This window comes from Acipenser ruthenus, chromosome 16 (assembly GCF_902713425.1).
Source record: "Acipenser ruthenus chromosome 16, fAciRut3.2 maternal haplotype, whole genome shotgun sequence".
In the NCBI taxonomy this organism is placed as follows: domain Eukaryota; kingdom Metazoa; phylum Chordata; class Actinopteri; order Acipenseriformes; family Acipenseridae; genus Acipenser; species Acipenser ruthenus.
The window spans coordinates 28013241-28030814 of NC_081204.1; the positions used below are offsets into that span (position 1 = coordinate 28013241).

At 38.3% G+C, this 17574-nt stretch overlaps 1 protein-coding gene across 1 annotated transcript in view; it reads left to right on the plus strand.

The window, feature by feature from the left end:
• LOC117412060 (lysophosphatidic acid receptor 6-like) overlaps positions 1–10049 on the plus strand; it is a 29133-nt gene extending 19084 nt beyond the window's left edge. The window contains exons 2-4 of the mRNA XM_058989274.1: positions 4727–4875; positions 6967–7170; positions 8667–10049. Of these exons, the coding sequence (XP_058845257.1) occupies positions 7001–7170; positions 8667–9363 (867 nt within the window). The 5' untranslated portion in view covers positions 4727–4875; positions 6967–7000 and the 3' untranslated portion in view covers positions 9364–10049. The remainder of the gene's footprint in view (positions 1–4726; positions 4876–6966; positions 7171–8666) is intronic.
• The last annotated feature ends 7525 nt before the right edge of the window (positions 10050–17574 follow it).

The window sequence follows — 17574 nt, forward strand, 5'->3', positions numbered from 1 at the left end:
ATAGCATCTGTTGGTTAGGTTTAAATGGTTCATTAACAAGGTACAGGATTGTATCCAACATGCGTTTGTTAATGAAATAGCTGTTCCATGGAAAGTAATGTGGCTTTGGACCTGAGACTAGTGATATCTAATTGTATCTAGAGCCCTGGTCTGCGAGTGGGAAAGTGGGGTAAAACTTGGTTCCGCATTTCACTTCCTGACCTCTTCAGCTTGTAATAAAACCATTCTCATTCAACTCTAAACCCTGTGTAAGCTAACTGTGCATTCTCACTCGTTCATTTTTTTCCTTGGTGTTTTTTTTTTTTTAAATTAGAGACACAAATTAAAACACCAAACCTAATACAGTCAATTCTGTTTTCTATCAAACATTATCCAAGCAAACAAACCAGGTAAGGCAGACAGTGGCTCAAGTGTGACGGTCTGCTTAGAGCTCTGATATTTTACAAGGAAACAATAGGATTTACAATTCTGCAAGAAATAAATTGCTTTGATGATTGTATGTTATATTCTGATGTGCATGTTATAGTTTGTTTTCTATGCTTGTCATTGACAGTGAATTTTATAACATCTTCTATGAAGTGACAGTGAATTTTATAACATCTTCAGATATTACAACCTTTATCTACAAGGCTGTACTTTAATTCTAGGAAAACTATGGTTCTGGATTTTTTATTTAGAACACTAATAATGAAGCAAAATCTTAAGCAGGATATGGAGAAAGCAACATCAGGGCAGCAGTGTGGAGTAGTGGTTAGGACTCTGGACTCTTGACCGTAGGGTCGTGGGTTCAATCCCTGATTGGGGACACTGCTGCTGTACCCTTGAGCAAGGTACTTTACCTAGATTGCTCTAGTAAAAACCCAACTGTATAAATGGGCAATTGTATGTAAAAATAATGTGTAAAAAATAATGTAATTGTATGTAAAAATAATGTGATATCATGCAACAATTGTAAGTCGCCCTGGATAAGGGTGTCTGCTAAGAAATTAATAATAATAATAATAATAATAATAATAATAATAATAATAATAATAATAATAATAATAATAATAATAATCATTTTAGTATTAAATCAAAATTTGTGAAATATTTGGGGGGGTATTTAACTGAAATTGTCTTTATTTTCCTTCCACGAAATTTAATTTTCCCGAACCAAATACAGTAGAATGGAACAGCATAAATGTAAGAAAAAAAACAGGACAGCAAATAAATAATGTCCTGTGTCTCCTCTTTGACACACAGCAATACAATCATGACAAATATATGAACAGTAACATCTTGTAGGTTTCATCTTCCAGCCCTCATTAGATTAATGAAATTAGACAAAGCAGCCACTCTAACTCGCAGAGCTTTGACATTTAACATCTCAGATAGGCACCAAGTCTGTTGTTATTACAATACATTGCTATTACTCCTCTTGTTCAGACACTGAAATTAGCCCAGAATCTGTTCCATAAACTCTGTCCTAACATACTGAACCAACAAGAATGTTTGCTTTAAAAAATAATAATTCAACTTCAAGGTTGAAATAATATATAATGTACTGATTTAAACAAAAAAAAAAATCAAGAAAACATTGCTTCTGGCACTATTTACTTACTGCACATCTGATTCAAATGTATGTGTTTTCTTTTTTTTTTTTTTTTTTTTACTCAGTTCACATGTCTTCAGAAAGGAATAAAGGAATCAGCTGTGCTCATTGGGAATGAGTTGAAACAGAAACTAATTGATTGAAATAAAGGCATCTTTTTTGTATAATTTATATAATTAGGAGCTACTGTACATGACATTTGCTTTTCTTATTTAAAATGTGATGTCTTCCAAATAAGATTTTCCCACAGGAAAGCTTTCTGTAATATATTTTTGTCTCTAAGTATTAGTGAAGAATTGGCGTTCCAAGAAGAAGGCATTTGCACTGAGTTCACATTTGGGCCATTAGTTCTTCTGGGAATAGAGTATCACATCAGTCACATCAGTCACATTTTCTTTTCTCAAATGAATGTAAGTTGCATGATGCGCCAGTAGAGCTTCAATTGTAAATGGCCCATGTTTTCTGTTATACACTTAACGTTAAGAAAATTTGACCTTATGGTTACTAAGAATTAAAATGGAGACCATTATCTTTAACTTACTTATTTTTGAAGCAATCAAATCCAAACTTCATTATCATGCTTTGCTAATAGATTCCAGCAATACTTCATTGCTCAATTAACCTAATGTGTGTGGAGATGCCCCACTTTACTCTAAGTATTGTATTTTGAAGTACTGACCAGAACCAGCTCTGTTTATCTTTAAAAGTCTAGTAATGCAGTAAGCTTGCAATTGCCAGTTATAATTTGAGAAAAGCCAGCCAAGAGTTTGAACTGTGGTACTAAGTGCTAAAAGACCACAAACATCTACATTTGTAACCTGAAAATAATGTGACATTTTCTACTGATAATGGGGGAAATGGAAGAGATAAGAATTTTTTATAGGCCCCATATTAGACTGAAGAAACACAAATCTGCACCTTGAGGATAAAAAAAAAAGTCAAAAGGGTGAAACAAATTTGCCACATAAAACTGTCAGATTTAGGTTGAGATTATGAGATTTAGGTTGCTAGTTACAGGATATGTTTTTGTTTATTGATGTACTTTACAATACATTGTTTTGCAATTTGCAATCTTTTTATCTGCTGTACTTGAAAATGTCACTACAATGTGTTTTGTACTTTTTACATACAAGTATGTATTTGTGGCAGAGCTAGAGCTCTGTATATTTATTGGTGTTTGGTGGTAGTTGGCAGAGATGGGGTTAATTCCTCCATGCCAAAAACATGTGAGAATGTGGCTGGAGCCTTAATTAGATCATCCTTAATTATTGATTAATTAGGCTCCAACCACATCCCATGAAAGGAGAGCCCAGGGGGTCATTTGGAGAGTGTTGTTTTTTGCCCAGCTTGAACAGTTTTTGTATTTTTGTTTAAACCTTTATTTTGCCCTTGTGCCTTTTTGTTTGTACTTTTGTGTTATTTTTTGTTCATTAAAGTGCGCTTGTACTGCAGTTTCCTGGCTTCTGAGTCTGGCTATTGACATAACATACTTACAGACTGCTGTTTTTGATTAACATGCCATTATGTAAAGATAATTTACATGGACGGGAGCTCCCAGGGGGTGGCGCTCAATTGGCCGAGCGTTGCCCGGGGGGAGGGAGGGTTAGGTCGGCCAGGGTGTCCTCGGCTCACCGCGCAGCAGCGACCCCTGTAGTCTGGCCGGGCGCCTGCGGACTTGCCTGTAAGCTGCCCAGAGCTGCGTTGTACTCCGACGCTGTAGCTCTGAGGCGGCTGCACGGTGAGTTCGCAGTGTGTAAAGAAGCGGGCGGCTGAGGTCACACGCTTCGGAGGACAGCGTGTGTTCATCTTCGCCCCTCCCGAGTCACCGCAGGGGTGGTAGCGGTGGGCTGAGCCTAAAAAATAATTGGGCATTTCAAATTGGGGAGAAAATAATAATAAAAAAAAAAAAAAATTGGCAACGACTAAATTATTTAAAAAAAAAAAAAAAAAAGATAATTTACAGAACAAACCACTTTATGTGATCAAACTGAAGGTATACAAACATGACCATATTAAGAGGTTTCTCACTGTAGAAAAAATACATTTGGGACAAGACTTCTGAAAAAGAATGCAGGGGAGGATGATTTTACTGGAATTAAGTTATGGTTTTGGTTTTGCAGAAATGTTAGAGGATATGGACATTGTTAACAGACTCAGAAATCTACTATCTTTAATAATTCAAGAGGGGTCAGGTCTTAAAGTTATCTGTGGTCAATTTGCCTCAACATTTCAAAAACTAATTTCTATCAAAAACCTATAAACAATCAAATTTGGCATGGTTTCTCATTTTAATTGGGGACCAACAGATACTGTATTCTAAAAACACAGAGGTGACATTGTAATATTTCTGTATTTGTAATTCCAGTCCTGTTGACATGACAAGAAAAAATGGACAAGGCTTTGGGAATTCTTTTCCAGTGAGAAAAGAAAAACTTCAATGAATGTTGTCAATATATACATAGGACTCTTTCCTAGTTGTATTTCGAAGGGGTTTCTCAAAACATTCTCTTCCACTATTATCCAAGAAGAGCTTCCTATCAAACTGTTGGCTCTGTGTGCTGTTTTGAAGGCAAAGGGTGGTCACACCAAATATTGATTTGATGTAGATTTTTCTTCTGTTCACTCACTTTGCATTTTGTTAATTGATAAATATAAACTATTAACATGTCTATTTTTGAAAGCATTCTTACTTTACAGCATTTTTTCACACCTGCCTAAAACTTTTGCACAGTACTGTATATACACCGTGGGTCCGGGATTATTGTGAAAACTTCAACAGTACTGTATATACTCCCTTTGTTTTTCCACTTTGATTTTATTTATTTGATGATGCACAAAACGTAATTCCCCTCAGAATTCATGAAGCATAAACGGTTATGTTTATGATTCATGCGTTCACGGTGCTGAATATGTATGCAAGAGATTCTCAAAACAAAATACAGGCTTCTTTAATGTAATCTGACACATGAGTCATCTTTAAAATGGGAGTGATGAGGGGGGGTGGATACATGTCTTATAAAGAATAACATTTTTGGAACCCAGAACCAATAATATGCAAATACCCTTCTTTAAAAATAACTGTGAATTAATGATTCCCTGTGTACAACAGATTCTGCAATGTTTTTCTTCCCCCAGGAGCAGGAACAACAATAATATTCCAGGACTTTGGTCTTAATGCCTGCAGGCCAAGTGTTTCAGTTGATGAGCATGCACAAGAAACACTATTAATACATCATCCCATTGGCTCTTGCAGAGGTTTATAGGGCTGGACAAGGAAAGAACAGGTAAATAAATGACTGACATTACTTTTCTATTACATTAATGGTAAACCTATTATTACAATCATGTGTTACAAAAAGTTTAATCAATAAACAAATCACATTTTAACTGTTATTGTGAACTACTTTATAAACATATATATTTTTTCAAATAAAAATTCACACCTTTTTATTTATGTTGAAGCTTCTCAATGTTTGCAATTTATACTGGAGTTGTGAAGACAAATAATGTATTCTGTTTGACTGTGTTGACCGTTTTGCTTATCTTATATAAAAACAACAGCTGCCTGAACCAATGAGATAACTCAATCAGCAAGAGAAGGGTTTCTAAAGTAGAGGTACGGGCAACACCTTTAACACCAGAGAGAGATGTTAAAGGCAAGTTTTCTGTTTTTGGACACAGCCCAGATACCTCTTGCAGAGAAACCCTATAAACAAACAACACTGAGGCGACTTTATGTCTGGTTTCTCACAGCCTTCACAAGTATCAGCTGACCCCCAGTACTTTCACATTATCACCCGTTTACATTGAAAGCTTTTGAAGCTTCAATAGCTTCAGCCAAGGCATATGTCAGCCAACAGATCACATCTTTGAGTATGTGCTAGGGTCCCCTCTGAGCATGAGAATAAAACCTTTTAAACCACTCATCCATCGGGGGCAATAATCAAGATATGCACTGGCTTGGTGTTCGAGGCACTATACCACGGACCTCTCAGGGGGACTGCAGCTCATACAGAACCATTCTCTCCAGTTATATACATATATATATATAACCAGAAACAGTAAAAATCTAGAACACGGCAATCAGAACCCTTTATGAAGCACAATTAGTTAATTCTATGGGGTGATGCAAAACTTTTGGCCACAGCTGTACAGCACAGCTTTTCTCTGACTGTATTTTTTTTTTATGATCCAACATTTCTGAACTTTACTGTATGTTAATCCAAGATTTTCCCAAAGAGTTGATTTATTAACCCACTTATCCACATTTCTACATACAATTATTAAAAACTGAAATTTGGTCTGTGGTATGTAGACCTGCTACTGTTTAGAGCATTAAAATATACCTCATGGTATCAAAACATGTCAGTGGTTGCCACTAAAAACACAGTCAGTGTTACAACATATTCTCATGAGTCAAAGGAATAACTCTTCCCCTTGACGTAATACGTTAACTCATGCAATGGGACTGACAGCGACAGGATTATACTCACAGTTTCCAGCTTCGTAAGTGTTTTGAACAGAAGCTGCTTTTTATTCATTCAGACAGGCCCTGCTTTCCTGAACTAAACCATACTGTGTAGCCCACGGGCCTTGTGGCTCAAGTTACAAACCTCGTGATTTTCCTGGTATTTAACTGCCTGGAACCAGATGCAGAAGATTTGGGATTGTCAGATGTTGCTATTATTGTTGCTAACAATCTCAATCACACACACGCACGCACACGCACGCACACACACACACAAACACACACCCCTGATACTAATCAGAGAATAAGAACAGTAAAACATGCTGGATTTCATCTATTCTAAAATGAACATTTCTCAGTGTCTGCTGCATTGTGCTGGATATGTGTTCCAAACGGTTTGCTCTTTTTATAGCTGGTTGATCAACACATTTACAGACAGATGTGGTTCTATTTTAAGGATCTACAGGGAGCTGAATCTCATCACTGTTTCTGTTTATGAATCATGCTGATGTTTTCCCCCCAGATGTTTAAATGACCATTTTATTACCATTAATTAGATCAAACCAGTTAAAGATAGCAGTTTGAGATTGAATGGGTTAAGGGTGGCGATATTTAGACCTGTTACTATTTAGATCATTAAAATAGCTCCTAGAAGCAAAACGGAACGTGCAAATACAAAGAAGACACGCGGATAGGGGAATTAAGACAGACAGCTGGATGAAAAGGTGTATGGATAGGTATATTAGGACAGACCATATACAAGTTCTGAGTCTGTTTTGGGGAACATTGCGTAATGAATGGGAAAAGCCCAAACTTCTCAGAATCCTGGAGAGTATTCTAATTACCATAAAAAAAAAGTATTACGAAAGTCAAAACACGTCATCTCACCCTATTCATCTGGCTTCAGACAGGGGTTAGGATAGCCCTGAACAGCTCCCAAAATGAGACGTAATCATCACAAAAGGAAGGCAGTGATTGGGCACTGTAGGCTGTTCTGTGCTGAAGCTTGGAAGTATCACAGACAGAGAGAAAGAAAAGGTTTATTTGAGTTCAGACTGCCTAGGACGGATGCAAAGATGGGTCTCTCTACAAAATATTCTTATCACCAAATGTAAGTACAGTACAGGTGTTAATGAGACTGGGGATTTGTAGTGTTCTTTTTATTTATTTATTTATTTATTTATTTTGTGGTTACTGCAGTTTTTAAGGCACGGGTAGGAAAATACATCAGGTATCACGGACACATTGTTTGGATCACGGTACTGGGGCGGAGTGCACCAAGCAGGCTTAAATTACGCCGTCGTTACTACTTACAATTTAAGACCGACTTAAAAGTAAATTCCAAGCCAAGTGCACCAAAAAGCAATCATTCCTGGCGAAGTAACGACCGCGTTGCGACCGAGGCGCAGCAGAGAAGGGAAATAGCCATAGTTTCACGTGTTGGCCTTTGCATTCGATAAGCAAAAAATGTCAAGAAAAAACTTTACAGATCACGAAGTACGGTCTCTAAAGAGAACAAGGACATTCTTAATTCTAAGCATAACACGACAGTAATATTTAGTCAGAAGGCGGCAGCATTCCTTTGGTTCATATATTGATGGTCATCTCGTATTTAATCTATAACGGAGGAGGCTCTGTTTTGGTAATCGATAGAGCTGACAGAGCACAAGATCAGACATATCCAATGGATTAAGTCTGTCCCATATGATTTTCTCGACGCATGCACAGCGGTACTGTACATCAGGGGTTTTAAACACTGTGCTTCACTGAAAATACAAGCAACACAGAACGCTCTCCAGACACAATCCCCAGACGCCTGCTTCTTCACTCAGAGTGGAAATCCACGCAATCGAAATCGCGCATGAGTACAGTGAAAAATGTGGACGTGATAGATTCTGTTTTTTTTTTTCATTAGTGGTTAACATTGAGCTGCAAAACAAAGATCAAATAATTATAAACCGTGGTTTAGAAACGATGTAATACCGTTAAAACAAATAAAGATCATTATTTTCTTTTGAATAAGTTTTACGTCTGCTTGGTGCACTCCGTCCTGGAAACGCGGCACATACACATGTGTAAGTCTAATGTTTCTCTATTTATTCTCCAACAAAATCTATGAGAATTTCTATTTCTTAAAATACAAAATATAATATTTTGTAAAAATGTTCAAATGGTACAAATGTACAAGTGCTTTGCTGTATTTAAACCTCTTCTTTAAAAGTGTTTTTCTTCGGTTGATCTGGATCTGAAATGGGCTTCGATTTCATGTGCTGTATATGCTACTGATAGTGCATGCAGCTGCCTACAGTATCTGTGTTTACTTGGCTTAAACAGTAGAAGCAAATACTGTATGTGTCAATTAAAATTTACTGCGTTACGAAGGCCATATAAACAGAAAACGCTGATGTCTGCCAAAGTCTTTAGCAGTAAAAATACTTAAAAGCAGGGAGTGAAAAAGTTTACTTTTCAGCAACTTATGTTGTATAAACCAAATACTGCGACTGAACTTCAGACAGACAACAGTGAATAATATGCCTATGTACAGATTTTAACTATGCATGCAGGAAACTATATGTATAAATAAAGACTTTTTTTTTTTTTACACAGAAACCATGGCGATTCAACAAGTCGCCCAGAAACTGACCCCAGAAATGTTTTACGAAGGTACCTGCTGCTGAAATACATCCAGTACCTGATCCTGCCTTCTTCGAACTTCTTAGCCTCTGTGTTTGGAATGCTGGGAAGCGTTTACACAGCAGTGGCCCTCCAGTCCCCTTCCATCTCTCGCAAGTCCACCACAGTATTCATCTCCCACCTGGTTCAAGCAGATGTGCTGGTCCTTATCCAAATCGCAGAGCTCCTCCAGGGCTACACGGATGTCAAACTACTGGCTGGCCGGCCTAGCTTTCTGGAGGGCCTCTGTCACAACCTCCTGAACGCCAATGAGCACGCAAGCTTGCTGCTACTCAGCTGCCTCAGTCTGGAGGTCCTGCTCATCACTCTCTTGCCAGCTGAGTCACGGGGCCTCAGGACAGTTCGTTGGGCCCGGCTGGCCTGCACCCTGATCTGGGTAGCCGTGCTGGGGGAGTTAGCCGTTCTACAGGCTGCAGAGAGCCTCCAGCGAGCAGGCCTCAGTTTCCATGGAGACCACAGCCTGGTCTTCCCGCTGCTCCAGGGCTGTGTATGGGCAGCCCCTCTCCTCCAGATGGTCTCCCGAGTCCTAGGGGTCCTGCTGTGGCTTGGCAATGCCTATGTTTACTACCGAGTTTACTGCAGAGCACCTCTTAGGAGGAAAAGCTGTTGATGATTCCAATAGCCCATTAAATGAAGACTACACTAAAGCATTTTTGAAGTGATTTAATTGAATTATTATTTATTATTATAATTATTTTTTTAAATTATTTATATATTTATTTATTCTATTTCTGATTTACTTGAGTGCTCCATGAGTCAATGGTTCAGCTGGAGTTTGACTACAGATATTAATTTTAGTACAGAAAAAAAAAATACTTTTGCCTCTTGAAAAAAAATATAGGCTACAATACACTGATTGGCCATAAAATGGGAGTATATGTAAGACTGCAAGTACAATTAGAAAATCTACCAGTCTACAATGTATGTTGAGACATGATGTGTCACGTGACCCAGAAGCCATGTGTGAAAGCAGAAGGATCTCAGTGACTCCACAAAGGGAATAATGGTGGGTGTTGGTCCAACTGACTTATCCCCTAATGCAGTAGCTGCATTCACCAAAAAGGCCCAAATCAGAGAAACCTTCAACACTGGACAAGACCTGAAAAATGCAAAGGGAGCCCCATGGTCCTGACAACTGTTAAAGTCATTCTTATATCTTTTGGCCATTATATTAGCAATTATTTTTATATAAGAACATAAGAAAGTTTACAAATGAGAGGATACTTTTAATAAGAACAATCATTATTTATTATTTCCTGTATAAAAAGTAATTAACATAATCAATAAATATTTTTTAGAAACAGTATTTTAAATTTCTGTATTGATTTTGTTTGTTTTTTGCCACACGGATCCCTGCCGGCCATTCGTTCTTCTTTGCAATGTGGAGTATTGGGCAGATAGCCGGTCAGCGTGAATCCAGGGATGATGGCCTCTTTGAAAAGGAACACCACCTACATATACAAAACATGTGAAATACAAAAGAGTACCATAAAAGGTCACAGTGATCTTCATCCACAAGATGTAGAATAGCACCTCCTAACACAACCTGTTACAGTACTTAGGTTAATGATCTCAGACAACAGGTTTCAATTAATTGTCTTTAATAGTGCAGGCTGTCAGGTAAACTTGTCATCACATTTACTATGTAGAATTGCTTTGGCAAGCGGTTCTGTAAATAGCCTGTCAGCCAATCAGAAAACGTGCTAAAGAAGGTCCATTTAGATGTACACTACATCTCTGACACTAATGCATGTAGCCAGGAATTTACATTAATATTAATGCAGTGTATAAATGACATCAGAACTGCTGTATATCTTGTAGCATTCTCTTCTGATCGTAATGTACCATTTCCATTTAAAATATGTTTTAATGACTTTCTAAACGAAGTCTGTGAGATAAATGAGCTGAACCCACATGATCTCTGATTTAGGCTACAGATGGAGGCTAGATAAACTCACAGCGTGCTTTTTAATTACTGTAGCCCGGACAGACAGACTGACAAAACATCGACAAATGTACAATCTAGGCCCCTGGGATTGTGTGGAAAATTGTGCTTCATTCAGGAGCAGAAAAAAAAACCTTTGAATAATATTGTGGCAAATTGAAAGTGCATTAGATTGCATTTGAAGCCATATGAAATCTGTATTAGACTAACAATTCCAAAGCATCAGGGAAATAACGGGCTAATAAGAATGAACCTGATGCAACTTTAATATTTCCGGTGGTCATTGCTCTCCACCGTCATTGTTGTTAAATGAAAGCTCCTTAAAGTAGGAGTTTTGAAGCTCACTGTAATGACTACGTATTGTTAAAGTACGTTTAAAAAATGTCATCATACAGCAATTCTTGCAGGGTTTGTTATATGCGCAGTGAGCTGTATTCTCATGTAATGATGTTCTATACAATACAGGAGCTGGGTTATTCAAGAAGAACATGTACCCACTGTTAAACTCCAATGTGTCATTTTCTTTAAAGATAAGAATACTGACTTGATTAACTTCATTTTTTCAAGTTCGCAGCTTCTATCCTTTACTACTGTATTTATAGAAACTATCGGTGTGTTCCTCAGCTGGCACCTAACCCTTCTGTTCTATGTCAGAACATGCCCCCTCCTGTCTGACCTCTGCCGTGATTCAAGTGGAGTCACATCAGATCAAAGGATGGATCTGAATGCTGGACGCCTTAAGCAAAACCTCAAGTGGAAAGGTTGATTTCTTATTAGTTTTACTCATCATACCTCAAAGATGAATACATTTGAATGACAATGGCTACTGGAATGAACGGTCATGTTTGCCTTTATCAATCAGCTCCTCCTTCCGATCCCTGGCTTTCTTTAAGACAAAGTACAAGACCAAAGCCCCCAGACACAAGGTCTATGAGATGGGCAGCAATATTTCCCCCTTAAACTGGCCACAAGGAAAGCAGAGGAGAAGTGATATCAGTTTCAAAAGGCAGTACCAAGCTGCTGAATGATCAAGCTCATTGAAGACCCAGCTGTGACCCAATGGAGCCATGACTGCACTACCAGCACCTACCCCAACTTCATTCCTATCTCCAACATCCCTTTACTGGGGGCTCTGTGTTGGAGACCCCCCTACCTTTTTAGTACTTGGTTTTCATAGTCTCATGGCTTATTGTTGCTGCCAACTTTATACTACGCATTGTTGCAGCTTTATTTTTAAATTAAAAAAAACATGTTTTCATATTTCAGATTTTTTGGCTAATTCTTTTCTGTGTTATAACCTGGGAGGCTAGAAAAGTCTCTCTCTGTTTTAGTCAAACAGAGAAAACACACCACAAAAGGTAATTAAGGAGAATTTCTTTTATCGCAGCATGTAGCTGTTTTAACCATCTGTACCAAATATGTATTTAACATTAAAAAAAACAGCTTCACAGAGGAGTTTCCAGTAATGAAACTGTTCAAATATGTTGTTCTGATTATGATCTTAATACCAAATGTCTCTGTGATGTTATCAGTAACTCTTGCTATATAGAACAGTATATGTGGTATTTGGTGCACAATAAGCCCTGTAATATGCCATGTCATTTGCAGGTACAGTATAGCTCATGGGAAGAGGGACAGTTTCAAGTTGACCAAGTTTAATTAGACCTTTCAGTACTGTTTGAAACCTTTGGGTTACTCTGATCTCTTTCAAAGCTTGGCCATATAAAACACAACGGTGTTCCAGCTATCAGGAGCAGATGCCTTTTCTCCAGGGTGCACTGTCATAGATAAAAATCAGTTACTGCCTTTGCACCGGTAAATACAAGAACGAATATGCTAAATACCACTCATGCTAGATGTTGTATATTTGTACTTGTTTGTATTTTGTTTTGACACTTATCATTAAAACATTTAACCTTTCCATAGTGTAGCTACTTTTTTTTGTAGGCTAACATTTTCTAACTCTTAATACATTTTGATTTGATAGATACATTAAGAAAATTAATTACCAGTTCGATGGGAGAAAACGAATTTGCACATTATTACAAACGTGATGCAAAGAAAAGTTAACAAAGACATAATTATTCATTATAAGACCTATCTAATCTCCAAGCAATAAAGCAGCAGTATTTGGCTGGTTACCTATTGGCGTGTACATTTTTTACATTTGTTAATTTTTATTTATTATAGCCCTGCAGGAGTGGGGCCTCATTGGAAAACAAACAACAATACATTTCACAAAAACTTTTTGAAAAACGTCTTCATAAAGAAAAAGGGATGTCTGTACAACACAGAAATGGATCAATTAAGAAACCATCTCTTTAAACTTCAAAAACACCCATGACTGAAAGAGAACATAATACAAAGTGTAAATAAACAACAAAAGACAGCATTCATTAATAACTTTGGGATTCCACAACCCTCCTTTCCAGTAAAGTAATACTTCATGTATTACTCCTACTTTTTTGTGACAGAACCCCTAAATGGAGTTTCATGTTTTACCAAACAAACTATTGTAGCATATCAGACAACCATGCCAATAGTATTTTTCTAGGGGAACCAGTGTGCATGCCCTTTCTTACGAGTTAGGCATTTCACTTATTAGACTATATAAAGTGACAACGCCTTGTATGTCTTTCATGCTGAACTTAAGCAATCTAATGGTGTGATTTTGTTCACTGCAGGTTCAGGCTATATTTACAAGAGAAGATTACAAGTGTGCTAATCATTTCAGGTAATGTTCAGCACAAGTTAACTTTCATTTAGGGCCAGCAGTTTGTCAAAATCAGTCATGTTACGGGAAATGATACTTAATCTGAGATCAATCTATTAAATGAGGCCTGCTGTAGGAAATACTCACTTTGAAAGTTGGTCTGTGTGTGTGTGTGTGTGTGTGTGGTGGTAGGGGGTTGGGGGGCTGGGTAATTCAACGTTTTGCTTCAGATGGGTGGCATAAAATATCTCTTTGAACAACTTCCAAGTTAAAAAAGGTCCTGCACACTTTTTGTATTTGAAATACACTCTGTTCAGTATTCCTTAAGAGAGGGTTTTTTTTTTTTGTTTTGTTTATGGATTTGTTTTACAATTTCACAAAAAAACATTCAGTTAGCACAATAAGTTTGCCCCCTCCCCCAAAGTTTCTTGTTACATTCTTTTTTTATTACGTTTAATGTTGATGAATCCTTTTGGATTCTAAGTACATCTGTTTACAGTTTTTCAAGCTAATTTGTATATTTTACTTTTCTTGCATGCATTTTGACAACAGTTTCAAAGGCTGTGTTAGAAATGCTGCACCGGTGTTCTAAACTGTGGGTCTGCAGGTTACTCGGTCGATATACACTCCAAGGTATTGATAGGACTGATATTTCATTGTGATAGCAGCTCGGCTCTCCTTCACCTTAATCAACAGAGGTAGCCGTGCTACAATTAGAAACCTATAAAACTGGTACACATGACAAGCTGTCTTGAAAGCAGGTCAGGTCATTTCTCTAAATTTGAGAAGCCAAGCTGAGTGAACAGTAACAGTTTTTGTCTTTGGGGGCCCTCTAGTGCTCAGCTGAAGCAAACACATGCTGTTTCATCATTCCTTGGTCTGTTTGGTTATAATCCAGTTGTAACCTTAAAAAAAAAAATCTATTTTAGAGACAAAAATAAAAAAACGAGTAATACATATTTTAAACACTACAATACGAGTTGTAGTTAAGTTGCCCGAGTGCTATCCTTGCTTCATGTATGAAACACTTGAAAAAACATTGTTTTGACCACACGTAACTTGCAATAGCAGCACAATGAATTAGGAACACATAGTGCACAGCTGTCCTCCAGATACGCTACCACACAGGTGTGTGAAATGGATGACCACTGCGGAACAATACCATTCTACCAATGGCTCTTCTCTACCATTGTACACTAGCTGCCCTTGTGCTACCATTGCCTCTTAGTACATAATCAATGCACTATACACTGTTTCTGACACTGAGGTCTAAGATACATCTGGGAATGAGACAATGGTTTCAGCAATGGTGCCTGCTCTGCGAAAGTTAAATTACAGTACAGTTTATATTAATATCTGAAAGCTATGCTGTGCTGTGCAGTAGCCTGCAGTAACATTGACACACACTAGATGGTGCTAGGATAATAAGGCAGACTATGCAAAAAAAAGCAGAGCTCTCTGTGTTTTAATTTGTATTACACTAGGGGGCAGTGTTTCTAAACTCCACTACACTCCTTAGTACTGCTGCCCTGACTGTGTTGTACACTAGGAGGCAGTGTTTCTCTGATTGTTATCAAACTCACATCAGTATTACAGTGAGGAGTGTGAATGTTAGTTGTTAGTTGGAGGGAATAATAGGGGGGGGGGGAGCATTAGATTAGATCCAGTAAACAGTTGTGGAACAGACACCCTGTCATGAGAAGGAACAGCCTGGCTCCATATCAACTCAGTGAAGGGGTGAGAGAGTTCACAATGTTTGTCTAATGTGTAATGCCCGTTGCTCCAGTAGCATCTTGTTTAAGGCACCACATTATAAACCCCAACTCACAATTAAATCTACTTTTTACAGTTCTAATTTTCTCCTATTACTAGTGAATAACAGTATGTAGCAAGGAAAGCATTTTATTATCTATAATACTTTATTTATAATCTGAATAACATTTATTTCGTTGGGATCTGTTGCCTGTGAGTGCTGAAATAACCTGGGTGGCTAGAAGATCACAGAGCTTTCTCTGAAGTACCCTGATCTGGATACTTGGAAAGCAGCTGAGTGGAGTTTCAGGGCTCCACCATTGGGTCACAGAGCCATTTTAGTTGTTTTTTTAAAGCCGCGGGATGTTGTAGCAAGGTTAACTGGTTCAGATCCCATCATATCTGATATCTGCTCTCCTCCCTCAACGAGTGACTGTTTGATACAGTATTTCATCAGGAACAGATGGACACAGATGGTGAAGATTGTTTTCTTTAAAACTCCAGTACTGTAACTGGAGAAGCTTATTTCAAAAACAATTAACTGTGTAGTCTCTGTGAGGGTATCTGTAGTGAAGAAGTTACAAACAAAAACGTCACATTGGTTTAGTTGAATGTTGTATAGCTATACTTTTGCCATTGAATTAAGTTTCTTTTAGTATTACTAAATGCAGCACTAGTGAGTGTTAAACTAGTGAGAGGAAAAAAAAAGACTCCCATCTCTTAGGAACAGAGCTTGGCTTCCTGCCTCAGCATTGGTTTGTAAACAGAGTCCATGAACAGCTCCTTATTCCTCTGATGATTGGATGCACCGCACATTGCACTGGTCTCTTGACTCTGCGGTCATTCAGTTTACAAGAAAATGAGGCTGGCGACTGTTTTGAAGCTCCTGAAAGAATCCCAGACAGGAAGAGAGCGAGAGAGCTGTTGTCAGAGCAGGTCCCAGGAGAGAGTTGTGTAGCGAGGGGGAGAGAGCCACGCAGAGCCCTGCTCAGGGGATATGTACCAGTCAATCCTTTGGCTCATCTCAGTAACACGATGAGCTGAGACATAAACCTTTCACAATGCTAGGAGGCCACTGCACTCTGCACCTTAGGGGGTGCTTTACATGAGTCAAGCCACCTGCAGACCATTTTGTCTGCAGCGGATCTTTTCTAATACATTTGGTCATGCTTTATTTGATGTACGGTATTACTGTTTACAATGTTGTTCATTGTTGTTAACAGTTTTACAACATATTAACACTGGTCTATTGCCAAGCTGTTATTTATTCAATTTAATATAAGATATCACTGCAAGTTTATAGGGCAGGTTTTCATAATACCATCATCTATATATAAATATCTCACCCCAAGCCAGACAGCCTCATTCATAAGTTTAACATATTTCATAGAGTGACAGTCAGAGAGGTTTGATATACAATTTGCAAGTGGTTCGGAAATGCAGCATTTTGAATACTGCATTTATACCATCGGAATGCCACTGCATTGCCATTGAAGATCACGATTGCCTAATGCAGGACCAGCCCGTCTGCCAAGGGTCAGTGTGTGCAGAAGGGACTGGGATGAGTTTACACAGCGCTGGTAATGTCAGAGAGAATGCAGTCCTTCTCAAGGACAGTGAACTCCAGGGTGTTGCCAGGCACTGAGTGGGATGATAAGCACTAGCAGTCAACCCGTACGTAATTAAACTGAAAAGGTTCTTCTGAGAAGACAGGGGGAGAATGGGACTTGCTGTAACAAGTAGCTTCGTGTCAAAAGTCAACCATGAAGGCAATCATTTGGATGTCTGTTTATATGACATCATCATCATCATTAACATCTGTATCATGAGTCATGTTTCATGAACATTACACTTTTTAAATACTCAGTTACAACTTTGTGAAAAGGTTCTATTGTGTTTCTCTCGCTCTCTCTCTCTTGTCTGGTCTGATATCACTAGGCTGTTGATGAATTAGTTCGCTTGTAGAACAATACAAACATTTGGGTTGTTTTACAGTACCTCTGTGGTTTCAGAGCTCTGCACCTCTTTCTGTGGCACAGCTTGAGTTTCATCCCGAGTTCCCGAGTTTCCAGACGCTCTAAAGGGAGACAGACACACACACCAGGGCCTGGCCTGAAACCAGCTATCCGAGACTCCCAGGGTAGCCTGTGGTAGGAGACCATTGTCAGGTAGAGTGGGCTTCCTGCTCAGGGAGCTGTGGTCGAGGTCACACGCAACTCAGAAACACATGGTGCACAACACATGTGACTGGAATAACTGGAGTATGCAAATCCACAGGCCAGAGGCACTTAGGGGCGTAGAACACTTCTGGTATCTGTTTATTAAATATTTTAGTGTTTGGGGACTACGGCTATCGCTATTAAAGAACACTCGAGTGGTCATGTAGTAGTCCTGTATTCATTTATTTGTTT